General features: G+C 35.2%; 1 protein-coding gene, 1 long non-coding RNA gene and 2 pseudogenes across 4 annotated transcripts; 2 read left to right on the top strand and 2 right to left on the bottom strand.

Annotated features, from left to right (window-relative positions):
- The first annotated feature begins 738 nt into the window (after window positions 1-738).
- LOC147942758 (ubiquitin carboxyl-terminal hydrolase 26-like) lies at window positions 739-7499 on the top strand (annotated as a pseudogene). Its single transcript, XR_015559575.1, has 15 exons — window positions 739-921; window positions 1201-1313; window positions 1434-2037; window positions 2191-2446; window positions 2842-3526; window positions 3775-3884; window positions 4133-4312; window positions 4563-4848; window positions 4930-5139; window positions 5431-5502; window positions 5973-6188; window positions 6439-6704; window positions 6795-6937; window positions 7019-7183; window positions 7269-7499. The product of XR_015559575.1 is annotated as a ubiquitin carboxyl-terminal hydrolase 26-like (transcript).
- A 487-nt stretch (window positions 7500-7986) lies between these two features.
- LOC147942757 (autophagy-related protein 13a-like) lies at window positions 7987-12472 on the bottom strand (annotated as a pseudogene). Its single transcript, XR_015560437.1, has 4 exons — window positions 12439-12472; window positions 8893-10260; window positions 8611-8794; window positions 7987-8319 (listed from the first exon to the last, which is right to left on the bottom strand). The product of XR_015560437.1 is annotated as an autophagy-related protein 13a-like (transcript).
- An 818-nt stretch (window positions 12473-13290) lies between these two features.
- LOC147942756 (protein RESPONSE TO LOW SULFUR 1-like) lies at window positions 13291-13828 on the top strand. Its single transcript, XM_087454052.1, has one exon. It carries the CDS (start codon window positions 13388-13390, stop codon window positions 13676-13678), a length of 291 nt encoding a protein of 96 aa, XP_087310178.1. The 5' UTR covers window positions 13291-13387; the 3' UTR covers window positions 13679-13828.
- A 2556-nt stretch (window positions 13829-16384) lies between these two features.
- LOC104791182 (uncharacterized) lies at window positions 16385-17217 on the bottom strand. Its single transcript, XR_768881.3, has 3 exons — window positions 16992-17217; window positions 16831-16918; window positions 16385-16623 (listed from the first exon to the last, which is right to left on the bottom strand). It is a non-coding gene; the product is annotated as an uncharacterized LOC104791182 (long non-coding RNA).
- Window positions 17218-17875: the final 658 nt, after the last annotated feature.

The raw sequence follows: 17875 nt of genomic DNA, 5'->3' as shown, positions 1-17875 counted from the left end.
GGATAGGTATAGAGGTCCGAGCCATCGAGGAAGAAGACAGCGAATAAAGGAGATGATGACAGGGGTAGATACAGACAGAGACGTGAGGAGGATGAGGAAGGACTATAAGCGTGGCAGAGATAGGTACAGAGGTGATAAGGAGGACAGGTTTAGAGGTGACGGAAGGCGTGCGAAGGAAGATGAGATGATGATAGAGTAAGCAGAGAGCGTGAATACTCGAACAGGGGTCGAAGTCGTTATGATGATGGCAGATCAAGTGGCAGCAAGAGATCCTCCTATGGTGATAGAGCTTGATGATTCTGTTTCATCTCTTACATGTGTCTTTAAAGTTTCTTAAAAATGTTTGTTGTGGTTTTAATGGGTTTGTTTCACAAACATAATCCTTGTTTTTTTTTTTTTTGCTTGCGAGACGTTAATTAAGGTTACATGTTGGTCAAATTGTTCGATCACTGAGACGTTAATTAAGGTTTTACATGTTGTTGGTCAAAAGGGTGTCACAGATTTGGATGAACCAAATCTCTCACACAACACCTGGCTCGATCTGGTTAATTTTGGTCAATTTAGAGTTAATTAGGACATTAAATGCACATATCTAAGTTTAGCTTGATAGTGTTTTATGGTATGAAATCTCATGTATATGGGATATAAAATCTACTATAATTGTAATATAAATCTTAGTTAATTGATGAGTTTTAGCTTTTTTTTTTTCATTAACATGTATAATCTGAAATAAGAGAGCGCGGGACGAGAGAAACACAACTGGGGGGAACCAAAAAAAAAAAAAAAAAAAGAAATTAAAGAGGAAAAAAAAAATAGAATTCGCTGAGGGGAGAGAAGACGAAGGAGTTGAAGAAGACGGAGAAGCTTGAGCTCTGTTGAGAGAAGCTCTCTACTTTGCTAATCAACTCGTTGAATTCTCAGGTAACTTTTCTCTTCTTCGCTCTCTCTCTCTCTCTCTCTTTGTTTCGTTGTTGTTGTAATTTCTTGGGTGATTTTATAATCACTGTTCCTTTATCGATCTGGGTTTCGACCTGAATCGTTTTAACCCTAGATGCGATTCTCATCTCCTGGAGTTTGCATTTTTGATTTAGGGTTTTTTTGATTTTCTTGAAACGCCGAGATGAATTTCTTGTTCTTGTTTCGAAATTCTCGTTGAATTGGAAATCAAATAATGTTTTGCTGTGTTTTTCGTTTTTCTAGGGTTTTCGATTGTTACTGGGTGGTGGTGATACAATGAGTAGACCTAACACCCGAAACAAAAACAAAAGACAAAGACCATCAGACGCCGTTGATCCTTCTTCTCAGATTCTCCGGTACAATTATATAACACAACCACCCACCTTCTTCACAACATTAAGCCTTTTCGTAAAAAGCTTGCATTTTTTCCTTGTTTCTTTTTCTTTAAAAAAATGTTTTTTTTTTTTTTGGTACAGGAAAATTCACGAGGCAAATGATGTGACTGATGATGACATTAACCAACTTTTCATGATATGGGAAGCCAGTTTGTCAAGGTTGTCGTGTTAACACTCGTGACAATCCCAACTGCTTCTGTGGGCTGGTTCCACCGGTTTAAACGGAAGCAGGAAATCGGGGTTTTGTGGCAGAAAACGTCTGAAATCATTCAGTCTCTTGGTCCAGATCCGACCTTTGATCGCCGTGATTCTGACTCTACACCGGCTGGTCTGACCAATTTGGGTGCTACTTGTTATGCCAACAGTATACTTCAGTGTCTCTACATGAATACTTGCTTTCCGGGAAGGTGTTTTTTCTGTTGAGGTTGATGTCTTGAAGCAGTATCCAGTCTTGGATCAGATTGCTCGGCTTTTTGCGCAGTTGCATGCTAGCAAAAAGGGCTTTTGTTGATTCAGATGCTTTTGTGAAGACGTTGGAGTTGGATAATGGGGTTCAACAGGACACCCATGAGTTCTTGACATTGCTTCTTTCTTTGCTTGAGCGTTGCTTACGCCATTCTGGAGTTTTCAAAGCCCAAACAATAGTTCAAGATCTCTTCCGCGGTAGTGTCTCGCATGTGACCACGTAAGATTGAGCTAATTTTTATATATGTTTAAGAAGATTTATATGGTTTTAAGGCAAATTAGTATCTTCATCTGAGTTATGTAAGTGCAAATGTGATGACTCATATGTGATTTTTCGGGGTGTCATCGTCATTTGTTGTTTCTTGTCATGCAGGTGCTCAAAATGTGGAAGGGATTCCGAAGCTTCGTCAAAAGTGGAAGATTTTTATGCCCTTGAGTTAAATATTAAGGGCCTCAAAACTTTGGATGCTAGTTTGAATGATTACCTTAGCTTGGAGCACCTCAATGGCGATAATCAATATTTTTGTGGAAGCTGCAATGCTAGAGTAGATGCCACACGCTGCATTAAGCTGCGGACACTACCTCCAGTTATCACTTTTCAGCTTAAACGATGTGTTTTCCTTCCTAAGGTGGTTTCCTCGATCTTAATATACCTTGGTTCGTGAATCAATTTTGAAGATAAAATTATCTGCACCTTTTTACTTACTAGTCATTTCTTGTGATTTTGCATAAAAATCCAATCATATTCCTGCATACTTTATATCAACGAGAAGCATCTTTACATCTTGTATGTCTTTGTGTGTTACAAGTGCTGAGGTGATGTTCTTGTATGTTATCGTTGGCTGACTGAATTTTGCGAAATTTTACTCATGGTCAATTCTCATACATTTTCCTTCTCCTGATACAGGCTTGCATGTTTTTATGCTTATCTCTAATCATCATTTCTGTCCTATTTAATCTTAGATAATACCTTGTTAAAGTTTCATAAACTTCTCCTTTTCTTTGGCCTTGATCATCTCAACAGACAACAGCTAAGAAGAAAATCACTTCCTCATTTTCCTTTCCTCAAGTGCTGGATATGGAATCGAGATTGACAGAGTCTTTGCAAAATGAGTTGACATACGATCTCTCTGCTGTGTTAATCCACAAAGGAAGCGCTGTGAACAGCGGACATTATGTTGCACACATAAAAGATGAAAAGACTGGCTTTGTGGTGGGAATTTGATGATGAACATGTGTCAGAACTGGGTAAGCGTCCATTCAGTGAAGCTTCTTCTTCCACTCCACAACCCGAGAGTAATGGTGGGACGAGTAGTGGGAATACCACAGATCTCATTCAGTCAGAGGTTTTCTCATCCAGTGATGCTTATATGCTGATGTATAGTTTAAGAAGCGGTAAACAGGAAAATCAGGAAGGACAAAGGGAAAATCCTATTGACATAAGGTAAAGGAGAAGTTCGGTAGTGTTCAACAGCTTGAAGGTCTTCCGTTACATCTTTATGAATGGATCAATACCATGAATGCAGTATTCCTTGAGAGTTGCAAGCAGTTTAATTTAAGAAAAGAAAAAGAATTGAATGCTTTGACTGAAAGAAGGCAAGAAGTACGGACAATACTTTCAGAAGCTGCTGTTCAGTCACTTAGAAGAACAATACTTTTGGATCTCCACAGATTGGCTTCGCTCTATGGGCTGATACCACTTGGCCTCCGTAAGTAAAGCTATTCTCGTACATGTATTTGTTGTTATTCTCTATACATGTGCCATGGCACTGCTTTTTAACAGACGATGATGCATTTACAACAAAATATTACATCGTTCAGCTGCATCATCTATGATTTATTAGATTGTACCCCACACCAAATAAGTTAGCTAACTTTTATCTGACTTTTCTATTTAGCAAATCAGATCACATTCACACCTTTATTTGTTCTTGTTTTTTGTTCTTGTATGATGTAGCGCTTTGGACAACACCCCTTTACTGTGTTCCCATGGGAAAGTTTCTTGCCTCAAAAGTAAACTGCATGAAGCGCATATCTGAACTTGCATGGGCCAAGTTAGAATCAAAGGTATGCAATTATAAACGTCGTGTGGCTCATGGGATAGTTTCATACCTTTTTTCAGGACATAAAATTTTCTTGTTTTTCAAGTTTTGCATCAGCAGCCATCGTTAACCATTTTTTAGACAATTTCATAGTATCTAGATTCCAGTGGACAGATTTCTGTTCAAGTATCATGTGCAAGAACTCTTTGCTGGATTTTTTCGACACTTTTATCTCAAAACTTTTCTGATGGGATCATCTTCTCTTACGTTTAGTTCAATGGTGGACCAAAGTTAGGGAAAGGGGATTACTGCAGGGACTGCCTTATGGATGGTGCTCGCATGGTTGTCTCGTCTGACAGTTATAGGGGATCGAAGAACATTCATGAAAAGCATAGCAAGTGATGTTCTTTTGGGAAAGTGTGAGGACGGAATGTATTATATCTCTAAAGCATGGTATGTATCCCAGTGTCCTGTAAGTTATAGGTTTCTGATAATACCATTTTGCTTCTTTGTGCGTATTGACAGCTTGATGTATATGCAGATGGCCCTTTAATTTATGTACCACATAATTACTATTATTTTGTGGGGTGTTTCCACAATTAGTTTGTTCTTTAATAGATGTTATTGAGACTAACGCTAACCTACTACACTGAATCTAAGTTTTAAAATATCTAGCTCCTAAAGCGTAATAGCATGTTTCCAGGTTGCAGCAATGGGTTAAAAGGAAAAACCTTGATGCTCCCACTGAAGCAGATGCGGGGCCCACAAATGCAATTACGTGCAATCATGGAAAGCTGATGCCAGAACAAGCGCCAGGGGCCAAAAGAGTTCTAGTTCCAGAGAATTTCTGGTCATTCCTCGTGGAAGATGCTCTAAAACTGATGCCAGAAAGCTACGGCGGATTGTACTAGCTTCCATTTGGACTCCAGCCAATGTTGTCACTGCACAGAGGAACTTTCTGAGACTGCCTGCTTCGAGGATTCACTAAGGTAAACCATGATTAGTTATTATTTTTGTTGGGTCGTGATACTCTTTTAAGTATTTTTCTTACCTTCTATCTGATGCAACAGAACATTAAAGATCAAGCAACGCCAAAATCACGAGAAGCTAGCCACGGGGAAAGGGTACACCATTAACGCCGCAATGCCGATATTTCTTGTTACCATCTCCGTGGCTAGTGCAATGGAGAATCTATATTAACATGACTGGAAAAAATAGTTCGTCAGCTCCTGAAGCCTGAACGTCTTGATGGAGTCATTAATACTCTCAAATGCAAGAAGGTAAGATCCATTTCTCGGCAGTGAGTAGGTTTCCAATTTTCTGGTAGTTGAATATAGTGGGATAAAGCTCTATATGGACAGAAAAGCTTAAATCTAAATCGGTTTCCCTGACCGCTTTCTCTGTTTTCTCTCATAAAACTATTTTACTTTTTTTTTTTTTTGGGCAAACTATTTTACTATGTGTTTAGGAAACGCGGGTAAATATAAGCTGTCAGCAGGCCTTATATCACCTTCGCACTTTCAGTTTTGAGCATAAAACTAATGGTTTGTTCCTATGGTTGTTTGTTTCAGCACACACGCCTCCTTGAAAGGCTCCCTGAACTTATCTGCAAACGTGGCTCATTTTTTCAGAAAAATCCATCTGTAAGTGCATCATATACCGTGAGATGATTCCCAATCTATTTTGAAACCGTTTGAAACAGTAAGCCATTATCGGAATGGGGGAATTGATAAGTGTTCATCAAAAAACACAGAGAGGCTTCAACAAAACACTTGTCATGAACATAAATAACTTGTTTCTGTAGAAGGTTAGTATAAATAAGAGGTTAAACAAGTGTGGGGAGGTGTCTGAGTGTTCTGGGACTGGTTTTAGAGCTTGGGGAGAATATACCCTTGTTACTAGTTCTGATGGTTTGGTTCCGTTGTGTGATTGCTGTTTCACTGAGAGATATAAAAGAAATCATGTTCTGAATTCAACAAATTTGTATTTTGATTGTCAATTCAGTTTACATCCCCTCTCGTGTTCTGTGGCTGTTTTTAGTCTCAAACAGAGATTTGAGATAGAGAATGCTGACTTTGATCTAATCCTAGTATTCTTGCACCTTTTTTTCTAGACTGACAAGCTGACAATCATCTCTGAGCTTGATTGGAAATATTTCTGTGAGGAGTGGGGAGGGCTCATGGAGGATGGAGTATCTGCTCTTATTGAGGTTGGTGACAATACAGAGCAAAGTTCATCCCCAAACGTCATTGATCTTGAGAAGCATTCTTCTCCTGATGATAATATGGACATCGATGCTCGACAGCTTATTCTAAGGGCATCCCCAGAGGTATATGCATTATTGTGTTCCAATACATGTAGCAGTTATATTTACCTCGAGCCTTTTGTTTTTGTCAAGATCTTGAGCTTGTGAAATATTATTGAATGGCAATGTTGGCTTAGCATTTCACATTGGTCTAGATGCGTTTACGTTATGCTGTTTTTTTTCAAAAGCAGTTGTGATTAGTTGCATTCGCATTGATTATCGTATGACTTACATGAATAGATTCACATTTAACAGGATCTTTTGTTTTCGCTAGATTTGTGAGGAATGCATAGGAGAGAGAGAAAGCTGTGAGTTGATGCAGAAACTTAGTTACTCTGAGGGAGATGTATTTGTCTGTCTTGTGCGTGGAAAGGAAAGCTCCAAAAGCAATGTTAGAGGTATCTGACAACAGCTTTGAGGTGGATCGGCGTACTTCAAAGCGATCTCGGAGAACAAATTATGGAAACCTGACAAGTCTGAAAGTGTCTGCAACAACGACTGTGTACCAATTAAAGATGATGATATGGGGAATTACTTGGGGTAAGATTCTTTAAGACGTAGTGTTTTTTTTCGTTTCAGTAGATTACTTGCAGATACACAACAAAACGGGGGTTTATATAATATATGCAGGTGATGAAGGAAAACCAGGAACTTCACAAAGGGCACAATAGTGATTGATCAGGAATCTGCAACCCTTGCAGACATGAACATATTCCCTGGTGACAAGCTTTGGGTGAGAGATACTGAGATGCATGAACACCGCGATATTGCTGGTAACCAAATTCACCATTATTTTGGCTGTCTGGTCAGTGAGATGTCCATGAAAAATAATGTTCATCTTGATGTTTCAACAGATGAGTTATGCGATAAGAAAACGGGAGGTCAAGATATCGAAGAAGGGTTTCGAGGGACGCTATTGACTGGGGGATATCTCTTCTAAAGCCTGTTAGGAATTGTATTTTGAGATCAAAGTTAAAAACAGAATGTGTGAGAAAGAGTCATTGGACCATCTAGAGGAGGTAAAAAACTCATAAGAGCTACTTTTGATCGAAACTATAAATCTATTCATATCTGCGGTGTCTTATTGTTTTTGTTGTTTCTCAGTAGTTGTGCAGGAGACAGACGAGACATTTTTTGGGTCAGTTTTTTGTGAAGGGCAAGCAAGGCTTTGGAGCTTTGTTTTGTGTGTAAAAAACAAACGCAAAGATTTGGAGGAAAGCTTGCACTAGCTGAATTTGTGTAGATTCAAAGGCTTATTGTGGATGGCTAATCAAGCTGACTTTGTGTGTGTGTTTTAGGTGTATACTTTATCTAAATGAGCATTGCGGTTTTAAACTCTCTCTCTTTCGTTGAAGCTAAAGAGTAGCCGTGTGTGTGTTACTCATCTAGTGACTTTTTGCCCTAATACTCTAATATGTATATATATGAACCAAACTCATGAATCCGGACGTTAGTGTTTTTGTTCACTAGAGTATAGATGAACTCTGCAATATGTCACAAAACGAGTAATTCTCGGGTGAGCTCGGTTTACAGCATTTTTGGGTATTTCATGTTTCATCCTTAAGCAGGTGTCACTGACAAGAAAAGTAAGGATATCTCTGATCAATCAGCAACAACAAAAAAAAAACTGTACAAATCTCACTACTTTACAGTGAAAAGATTCAAGTTTTTTTTTAATGTGCATATTAAAAGGCAAGTTCTCTTACAGAAATTAAAACGTGATTGCTCTTTGGCAATATACAACAGAGTCAAGTTATTCGTCATCAAATCCATATTTACAAACATACATCCGATATAATCTTGATCGCTATTTGGTTTGGGCTCAGTGGACACGAGTTGCTCCAGATCCACTCTTGGATTTTGATATAGAAGCAAGTCTTTGAGCTGCTTGTAGTTTCTCAGCTCCTCTAGTGCATCTGATGTGCTTCGAGCCATCGAAAATTCAGATTCAGTACCTGACACTGACACTGATACGGAACCTTCTTTCTGAACCCCAGACATTGATGCCATGTAAGTGCTTGAGTCTTGTCGTAATGGCGGTGCTGTCTTCAGCATGTGAACCAGAACACCAACCGCTGCGTCCTGTGATGACTTTCTCCCTATAGGTAGCGACTGTGATATAGAGCTTGAAGCTTTCCTCCGGTCAAGACTTTGGCTGCACCGAGAAATTTGCAAAATTTATGTCATCATATATATTTACCAAAGACTAAAAATCCTAAGAAGTGGTGAAATTGACAAACGAAAAAATGATAAAGAGACAACAGTAAGAGAAAGGCCAGGTACAGATTGTCAATGTCAACCAATTTCACATTACACTAAACAGCTAACATATGATTGTTTTCGAGATGACATCTTTGTCATTGACCAGCTCTCTATGTAAAGATTTCAGAAAACTAATGCAAGTATATAATTACTTCCGATGAATGATTTAAGTTAAGCCAACTACCTGTACTGAAGTCCTGACTCGTCAACATCATCGAAATCAAAAGGGCATGAACAGTCAGGGTCATCCAAGTCGTCTTGGGACGATAATCTACTGGGGACTCCTAGAAAACCCGAATCTTGGTGAGCCACTTGAAGACAGAAGCCCTGAGAAGCGGCCTTGAATCGTATTTGCTATCCTTTGACAGCTGAAGAGTAGATTAAAAAACATATCAGATAAGGCAATAAAATATAGTGATCAGGTTTCTTCTATTAAGAAAGACACACAGAAAGAGAGAAGCATAACCTTCTGGGCAGGGTTACTGGTTCATTAATCCAGAAGGAGACTCTCCGCTTCTCGAACTCCTGTACAATGCAATCCCAGGCAAAGAATCCTGCGATGAAGGGGAGCGCCTTGTGCTTTTGGGGGGAAAAGGGAGGGAGTGGTTTCCTACTTGGCTCAGAGAAGTTAGATGAAACGTATCTATTAAAAGTGGCTGAAGAAGGGAATGGTCACTGGAGCAGTCCCTGGTCTCACATTAATCCGTGGGACTGTTACTCCCTGAAATGTATCTTGGAGTAGAGGGAGAACCGATGGCGAAAAAGGAGGTGAGAGCTGGTGACTGTCACCAAAAGCATCTGTACGTGACCAGTGGAAATCGTGTAACCCAGGTGAAAACTGATGTGAATGAGCAGGGGGAAAAAGATTGGTTTGGTGTTGGGGAATTGAGCTGGAGGTCTGTGAAAGCCGCTGGTCCAGCTATGTGGACGTTCAGCAGATGAACCAGTCAATGGAGGACGACCAGCTCTACCAATAAAAGATGTGCCTTCAATACTTTTCCCTGGAGACGGGGAAAAAAACCTCATAGGATCAGTAGCAGGACTTTCCAACATAATCGGTTATAATTCTTGGAGGCAATGTGATGTGAGTATCAAGATTGAAATCAGACAAGTCAGAACGGTAAGTAACAGAGGCACAAAGCCGACCAGGAGGCACTTCAACAGGAGCGAAACGAAACTCTTTCATTGTCTCCGTCACAGGACCAGAGAATATATCACTGAAAGACGAAACCTTGTAAACAAGATCAAAACCAGAAGAGGCAAGAGACGAACTAAGCTGCCTAGAGACACGATAAGCAGGGAGCAGCCGAGTCTGAGCATAAAGAGAACGCAACATAATGATAGATTTCTTGTAAACCTTCTGATAACGAGTCACAGACTCAGAACTCAGAGGAGACATAATCAAAGGATTCTCATACTGAACAACCCACCTCTCAATCACAGTCTCAGCTGATCTAACAACAGAACCATCATCATCATGCAAATCATCATCAGTGGGGGATGGTGGTGGTGGGGATGAACAAGTATGATATCAATAATCATAGAATCCAAGATATTCCTATGCCAAGAATGCAACATCTCTAAAGCAGCGGGACGATCTCCCATAACAAGATTGAAACCATTTATCACTTTTCCTAACATTATTATTATTAAGACCTGCTCCTGATGATGATGATAAACAACGCTCACGAGTACGACCACGAGATTGCAACGAAGGTATCCTAGAATTCAGAACTATGTGTAATGCCTTTGGGAAGAAATGTGAAACTATCTGCTCTAATCTCCCCTACATCCGATGGCAAATTCTCTGGGAAAATCCATTCTTCTTCTTCTTCTTCTCACAACCCAAAAAAATTTTCTAAAAATATCCAAATCCCTAAAAATCCACAAGTGATCTACGAGAATGGAGATCACGGAATCGTTTTTTTTTTTTTTTTTTTTTTTTTTTTTTTTTGGGGAGAAGGATCTAGAATAACAAAAGCTTTCAGAGCAGAAACTGAAGGGAATCAAAAACACAGATGAAGAAAGTGAAGAGCAGATTCGGAGAGTTAGGGTTACCGTGAAGAGATTTATTAGAAAGAAGATTCACGATCGATGGCGTGAATGTGTTTTACACGCAGATGATGATGATTTGATTGATGAGTGAACAAAATATACAAAATAAAAAAAAAAAAAAAGTGTTTCAGAGGTAGAAGAAAAACACATATACGATTATATTTAGAGTGGAAATTAGATTACTAATATAATAATTAAATTCAACTTTCGTGAACGCAACCAATGAGGAGTAGCCACGTCTTTTATTCTCTTCAGTTGTGTGTGTTTTTATGGTTTTTACCCTTCTCTTATCCACTTAATTAATTACAAAGGGGTCTTTTAACTCTTTAGTGTTTTACAGTGAACCTGAGTCTTATCTGGTAGAACTTCTACCGTAGAAGCCGGCACCAAGTCTGCTAACTGCTATTTTATGGGCTTATATATGATGGACTTAATGTTTAAACATTAGGCCCAACATTTCTCCACAATTACGGGTTATCTTATAGACTGAATGAATATAATAGAGAGACTACACTTTGCATAATGGTATTTTTCATATTAAATTAAATTTTCTTAAGGAAAAAAAAAAAGGATACGTTTTTAACTTTTTATGTTGTTTCATTTTTTGCTACATAGTTTTGTATTTTGTGCTAATATTGTTGTTGTGTGAAAATATGTAACATCCATTATGTCTTTTGTTATTTACGGTAAATTAATTTCTGTTTAATTAGTGTGGTTGTGTAGATGTTGTATTGGTCTTTAGAGTTGAGAGACCATCACCGTTCTTCTATCATACTAACAAGTAAATATTAAGGGGAAAATCTTCTCAAATTAATAATTTTTTGGAAAAAAGAAGGCTAATTACACGAAGTATAGAATAATACATGGTCACATATACCAAGTATACTATTGTATCCTTAACTACACGAAGTATATGTATTACAAAGCCACATGCATGAACTATATGACGTTATGTGGTCAACACCATAAACATACAATCCGGTACACTTGTCGACTGACTCCGACGAAGACCGATGTTGACTCCGGTGTTGACCAAAAAAATGTATTAATTTTTTTTCTATTAAAACTCAAAAATAAGAAATATTATGTAAACATTTTTGTTTTTCATGATTAAAAAATATATTCAGTTCAATATCTAAATATTTTTATATATCTCTAACTTATTCATTCTTATAATTAGTTAATTTTTATTTTTAAAGCTAAAATAATGATTAATTATAAATCTTTGATAATAAGATTATTTAAATACTAAAAAATCATAAAATCAAATTCAACTACTTTCATTATAAAAAATAATATGCAAAAGATTGAGTATATGACTCTTTACTTTATAGTTTGCATAGTAAATGTTGTATAAAATTTTAGATATTTTTACTATAAAATTTGCATACTCTTAATAACATGTATACAACAACAAAATAAATTCACAATATTTACTTCTAATATATAAAAGATAAACATACAAAAAATTGATTTTAGCTAAACAATATAGAGGGTATGTTTGCAAAAGGGTATAAAATAAGAATATTTTTGCAAATACCTTTATATTACATCTTGAAAATAATTATCAATGATTTTTATTTAACTATTAGTTTATGTTTTAAAAATAAAAATTAACTAATTATAAGAATGAATACATTTGAGATATATAAAAATATTAATATATTGAATTGAATATGTTTTTTAATCCTGAAAAACTATTAATGATTTAATATAATTTTTTAAAAAAAAATTTAGAATACAATTTTTTTAGTCAACGCCGGAGTCAACATCGGTCTTCGCCGGAGTCAACGTCGGTCTGCGCCGGAGTCAATCGACCGGTGTACCGGATTGTATGTCTATGGTGTTGATCACATAACGTCATATATTTATGCATGTGGCCATGTAATACATATATTTCATATAGTTGAGGATACAATAGTATACTTGGTATGTATAACCATGTATTCTCCTATACTTTGTATTCTCCTATACTTTGTGTAGTTAGCCATCTTTTTTTCCACTTTTTTTATATAATTTGAAACAAGTTTTCTTATCAAAATATCACAAGAAAGTGAGAAACACTATAGTGATTGGCTTTAGACGTCACTGAAGCCCTACTTACTCAATAATGTATCAGTATAGGCCAATACATAAGACCAACACAATTTTATTTTATTTTTAAACCACGGCACGAAATTTATTGCATATTATGCTATAATGTTTATACATTAACCGTATATTAATTTCAAACTAGTTATCCACATGCATAAAATTGTATAAATTTTTCATCTCATTAATATTTGAATTGGAACTTAGATCTTAAACTATGATAGTTTTTTTTTTTTTTTTGAATATTGGGTTTGATTGGTAACATAGCCAAAACTGTACAGAAAAGCCGTAAATTGATACATAATAGTGTAGAGCTGTAAGAAAGAGCTACACATGAAAACTGTACAAAAAAGCTGAGAGTAATCTTTTTGTAAAGTTTTTGGTAAAGCTTTTGTGATTGGTAAAAATTCAAAATTGTACCACTTGTAATATTTTGTTTGCGTTCACCAATTAGTACCATTCTTAAAAACATGCAAACTATTTTCTAGTAGGTGTGTTCTTCAAAATTTGACTATGGTTATTAACTTATTATATTCCATAATAGTAAATACATATATGTTAATCCATGAGTATGTTTAAGTTTTAAACTTTTAATTAAGTAAAGGAGAAATATTGACCCAAATAAAACTAAGGAGACCAAATATCAAAGAGCCGCAGATACATTGAACCTGGACATACTAAAGCTACACAAACGCCTATTATTAAAGAACATACCTCAACCCCTAACCACTCTACAAAGAAACAAAGTAAAATTTAAAACAAAACCACAATCATCAAATCATTGACAGAGAGAAACTATACAATTAAATTACTTAATGGCAAACAGAGGAAGCTACTTGACCGTATCGGCGGAAGAGATGGAGGTACTACGGAGGAGAAACATAGAGCTCCAGAGAGAAGTGGAGGAGATGAAGACGCAAATGATTCAGTTGTGGCAGCGGACGGTGGTGGCCGAGGAGGCGGAAGAGCGGCTCTGCTCGCAGCTAGCGGAGTTGGAAGTCGAGTCTTTAGATCAGACACGTGACTATCACGATCGCATGCTCTTCCTCATGGACCAAATCTCTCGTCTCTCTTCTTCTTCTTCTTCTCTCGTTTCTTCATCATAGATTTACTTATCCATTTATGTATCATTGTGTACAGATACGTTTGGTATAATATATGTATGTATATTAATATTATTATATAGATCGAGATGGAAACATCAAACATGTTATGTTATCAACATGAATGAAAAATTGAGATCCATTTCTAATGAATTAGTAGTTAATAATTTCACAATTTATCTTGTCTTGACTTTTAGACCAATTACAAAAGATGACCAAATAATATTTTGGCAATGATATCATGGTTTCGTAATGATTACGGCTTATTATACCCTAAAATTTTACAATTAGAAAAACTTCTAACGTCAATGTTAAACTATATAAAGATTTTGATGGAACCATCGGATCTTGAACGAGAAGAACATCGGAGTTTTAGTTCCATGGAATTTTACATCACCATGAATTAAATTTCAAAGGAGCCGTCGAAGAGTTCATTGAAACTTGAGTCTCGAACCAAAAAAGTTTTGTCATGTTGATTTGTGTGTAAAGTGTAAACACAAACTTTCATTTTTTAAAAGTATCGTCACATACATATCACAGAAAATAATAATAAACAGACTCGATTTATTGGTCAATAAAAACCGTAATAGTTTTAACAGGACGTAAAACATGAAATTGTGTAAGGTTTCCATTGGTTGAGAGACAAATTATATTTCTATTTCATTTGTAATATAAAATTCTAGTGCTATAAAAATAGTGTATGATATGTGGGGTTTGCAAACTAAAAGAGGGAAGAGTGACGTTCGATTTCGACGTGAGTTTTTGTTTTGCTATTCATAAAAAATAAATAGATGAGGAGATAAATTTGTATTTTTGATTAATTTAGATGACGAAAATGTAGGGGTTTTTTTTGAACGAATGTGAAAATATATTCAAACCAAAAAAAAGTTCCTCTTTACAAATAAATGCATCCTTTAATCAAAAGAATTGCCTACGAGTATAGAAAAAAATCAATCGTAAAAAAGAGTGTCAACGGCGAGTCGCAAGCCATAGGTGCAAGCCATCAGCATACTTGGTCGTGTGTTGCTGCAGCGAGAGGAGCTTGTTACGTACCAGTCTATCCAAAAACTTGATCAATTGTGCTGAGGTGCTTAACAAATAGCTCTATCCAACGAGAATATTCCATTCATAGATTTAAATTGTTAACTTATCTATATTTTCAGTAAAAGAAATGAAGTGACTCGAATCTTGATTTTTGTTTCCAGATGTCTTTCTTATTCCCAAACAAAGTTAGAACCAAATTCGCATGGATTAACCCGAACTGAACCGAAACGAATATTGATATAACCGGAAAAGAAAAGCAGATACATTGAACCTGGACGATATAGGGACTCAATCAAGTTCTGTGGTGTTAAAATGTAATCATCCCACTACCCACGCTTCGAATTTTATTCATGTCGTTACTAATTTTGGCATTTTTTGATAATTGGGGGATATCATATCCTTGATTCTTTTTCTTTCTTTGGCTTTTTTTCGTATGATACTTTGATCCAATGTTCATGATTTTGATATCTCTTAAAAAGGGAATCTGCCATTAGTTGGATTAATCTGTCTCCGATATCGACCGTCGAGTTTGACAGTTTACCTAGCTATATAACTTTTTATATATATTGGGTGACCAAAACTGCAATAAACTATATAGTTTCCTATACAATTTAATCCTAATAGGTCCAAAAAATAATAATCTATTCTTTGTGACCATATATAGTTTGAGTCTTTAAGATGGTTATAAGCGTTGGCCAAAATTAATGGGTTTAACAAAGGAATGAACTATATTGGTACTTGGTAGATTCAAATAGTAATTGCTTATTTTGGCATACGTGTTTGATTGTGTGGCGGCCATTGACTTTGGACTTTGGAGAACTAGATGTGGTCCAGAGGAGGCACAAAGAAATGAAATATGACACTTATTACATCGACGTGATTGGTGATGTCACATATCATTTTGTATACTCGAAAATGATATAATACTACTACTCCACGACGTTCACCGGTTTCTATAATTTGAATACAAAAGGACATCAACTTTGGTTTACAACTTTTCATTGATATCTTTTAACACTAAAATATTTAATATTTTTCTATAATTCAATTATGTATTTGAATATTAATATAAAAATATAATGTTAATCAATAAAACTCATGATTTCTTCCTTCAAAACTATCTTCCACCTTTTTAATTTTATTTGATAAAAGGTACCTTAATTACTAGATATTCTCAATGGATATATTCTAAGTTATCATAATGTGGTTTGTTTGTCTTAATTAGCATGGTTTCTAACCTTTTTTGGTGTGTGTTTAGTCATGGTGATGATATTGATAAAAGAGATAGGTCATCTTAATAAACTATATATATATCTATATATATATTTTTAATAAACTATATTAAGCAGGAGTGCAGGACTATAATATATGTTCTTAATCATTAATTCATTATGCCATATTATATGATAACTCTGATAGATTAAGAGATTTCTTAAATTTGAGATATAAAAGATACAGATATGACTACAATATTAACAGATGAAATATACATGCACCAACATAGGTATAAGATTATGTATGGATGTTGCATCTTGTATAGATAAATGTAATTTAAACCCAGAAACATATTAAGCCATTTTAAATGTACTGAACAATATATCTAATTGTCATCATTAGTCTGATATATATATATATACTAGTACTATCACCCGGGCAAGCCCGGTATATTAAATATGTCCGGGTATATTATATAATTTGATGGACTCAAATTCTAATATACACGTAACAAACTGTAAAATTATTAAAAATGTAAAAAAAAATAAGAAAGATAGTTTATCGCAAATTGTAAAAATATACAAATTTGTTTAAATCTAACTACACTTATATTCTCCATAGTTTCGATCTTCCAAGCTCATCTCTAGAATTATCCATTTGTTTTGCACTTCGTGGAGGGATGGTAATATCTGCAACCGTCAATGAGTAATCATCAGTTAATAAACTCAAATTACAACATGTACTCTCCTTCCTGTAATTTTTTAGTGTTCTTGAATCAATTCTATCTCCCATCTCAAATAAATTATGAAATGTTTGGATCAGATTATTTTATTAAGATAAATGAAGATACACAATTGATAAACAAACTAATTGGGTTTAACTTCATGTTTGTGTACCTTATCATCCTGAGAATAACTTCCATGCAAATAATTACTCCATGTTTATCTTTGAAACATTGGAGCTCTAATCTTTTGTTTCTTCAACCTGAATCAATAGAAATAAAGAGAATTAGCATAAGATAAATAAAAATTAATATAAATAAAGATTAGTCACAAACCTGTATAGACTTTTGAGTTTTGGACCTTTGGTTAACTTAGCCTCTGGATATGGCAACCTCTTAAAAACCGATGTAGTGGAAGAAAGACTACCAAAATCCAGATGAAAAATAAAACAAAAATGATCAGATGAATATTAGAAACAAAAAGATGAATAAATTAAAGGTTATGAAGAAAACAAATGAGAATAAAAATTAAAAAGTTGGAGAGGAATACGAAAAGAGATCAAATAGGAAAAGAAAATGAATTGAACGAGACTTAAGTAGGAGATGAAACAGTTATAATTATAAAACCGTTCTGTTTTATCTTGGTTTTTGAACGTGATGATCGTGGTTACACAAATTTAGGTGATTACAGATTTTTTTTAAAATTTAATATTGAAATATAGAAATGGCTTATACATTACGATCATGTTTTTGTTTTTTTTAATTAAAGGACTTTTATTTCTAATTTTAAAAAGAAAAAATCTGATGTGGCTTAATTTGATTGGACAGATAACTTGTGATTTATATGATAAAAGGTATATGTATATTTTATTTATGTATACAATTTTTTTTTTAATTTTGTGTGTTTACACTGTGGGAATTCATATCTAAATTACGTATTTTCTGATAACAGTATCTAATTTCTATTTTAAAGTTGAAAAAAAAAATCGAGATTTAAAAGGGAAAAATTGTGGTCACAAAATATCCTAAACAGTTGCGAAAAAAAATGGAGTGATTGTAAATATACATATTCCGTGCAATTGCAAATATAAGTCTTCAAAATAATAATAATTGTGATTGCATGTTATGCACCACGTGTTGTTACTTTTCTAATACAGTAGACAAAACAGACAAATGATGTCAACAAAATAATGAAGAAAATAACAGAACAAGAGAGATAC

Source organism: Camelina sativa, chromosome 6 (genome assembly GCF_030686135.1).
Source record: "Camelina sativa cultivar CO46 ecotype springtype chromosome 6, ASM3068613v1".
Classification (NCBI taxonomy): domain Eukaryota; kingdom Viridiplantae; phylum Streptophyta; class Magnoliopsida; order Brassicales; family Brassicaceae; genus Camelina; species Camelina sativa.
The sequence above is the reverse complement of the archived record's forward strand: the minus strand, read 5'-3'. Positions and strand labels throughout refer to the sequence as shown.

What these genes read in the sequence shown, in the direction of transcription:
- LOC147942756 (XM_087454052.1), top strand. Translation starts at nt 13,388, where the DNA reads ATGGCAAACAGAGGAAGCTACTTGACCGTATCGGCGGAAGAGATGGAG.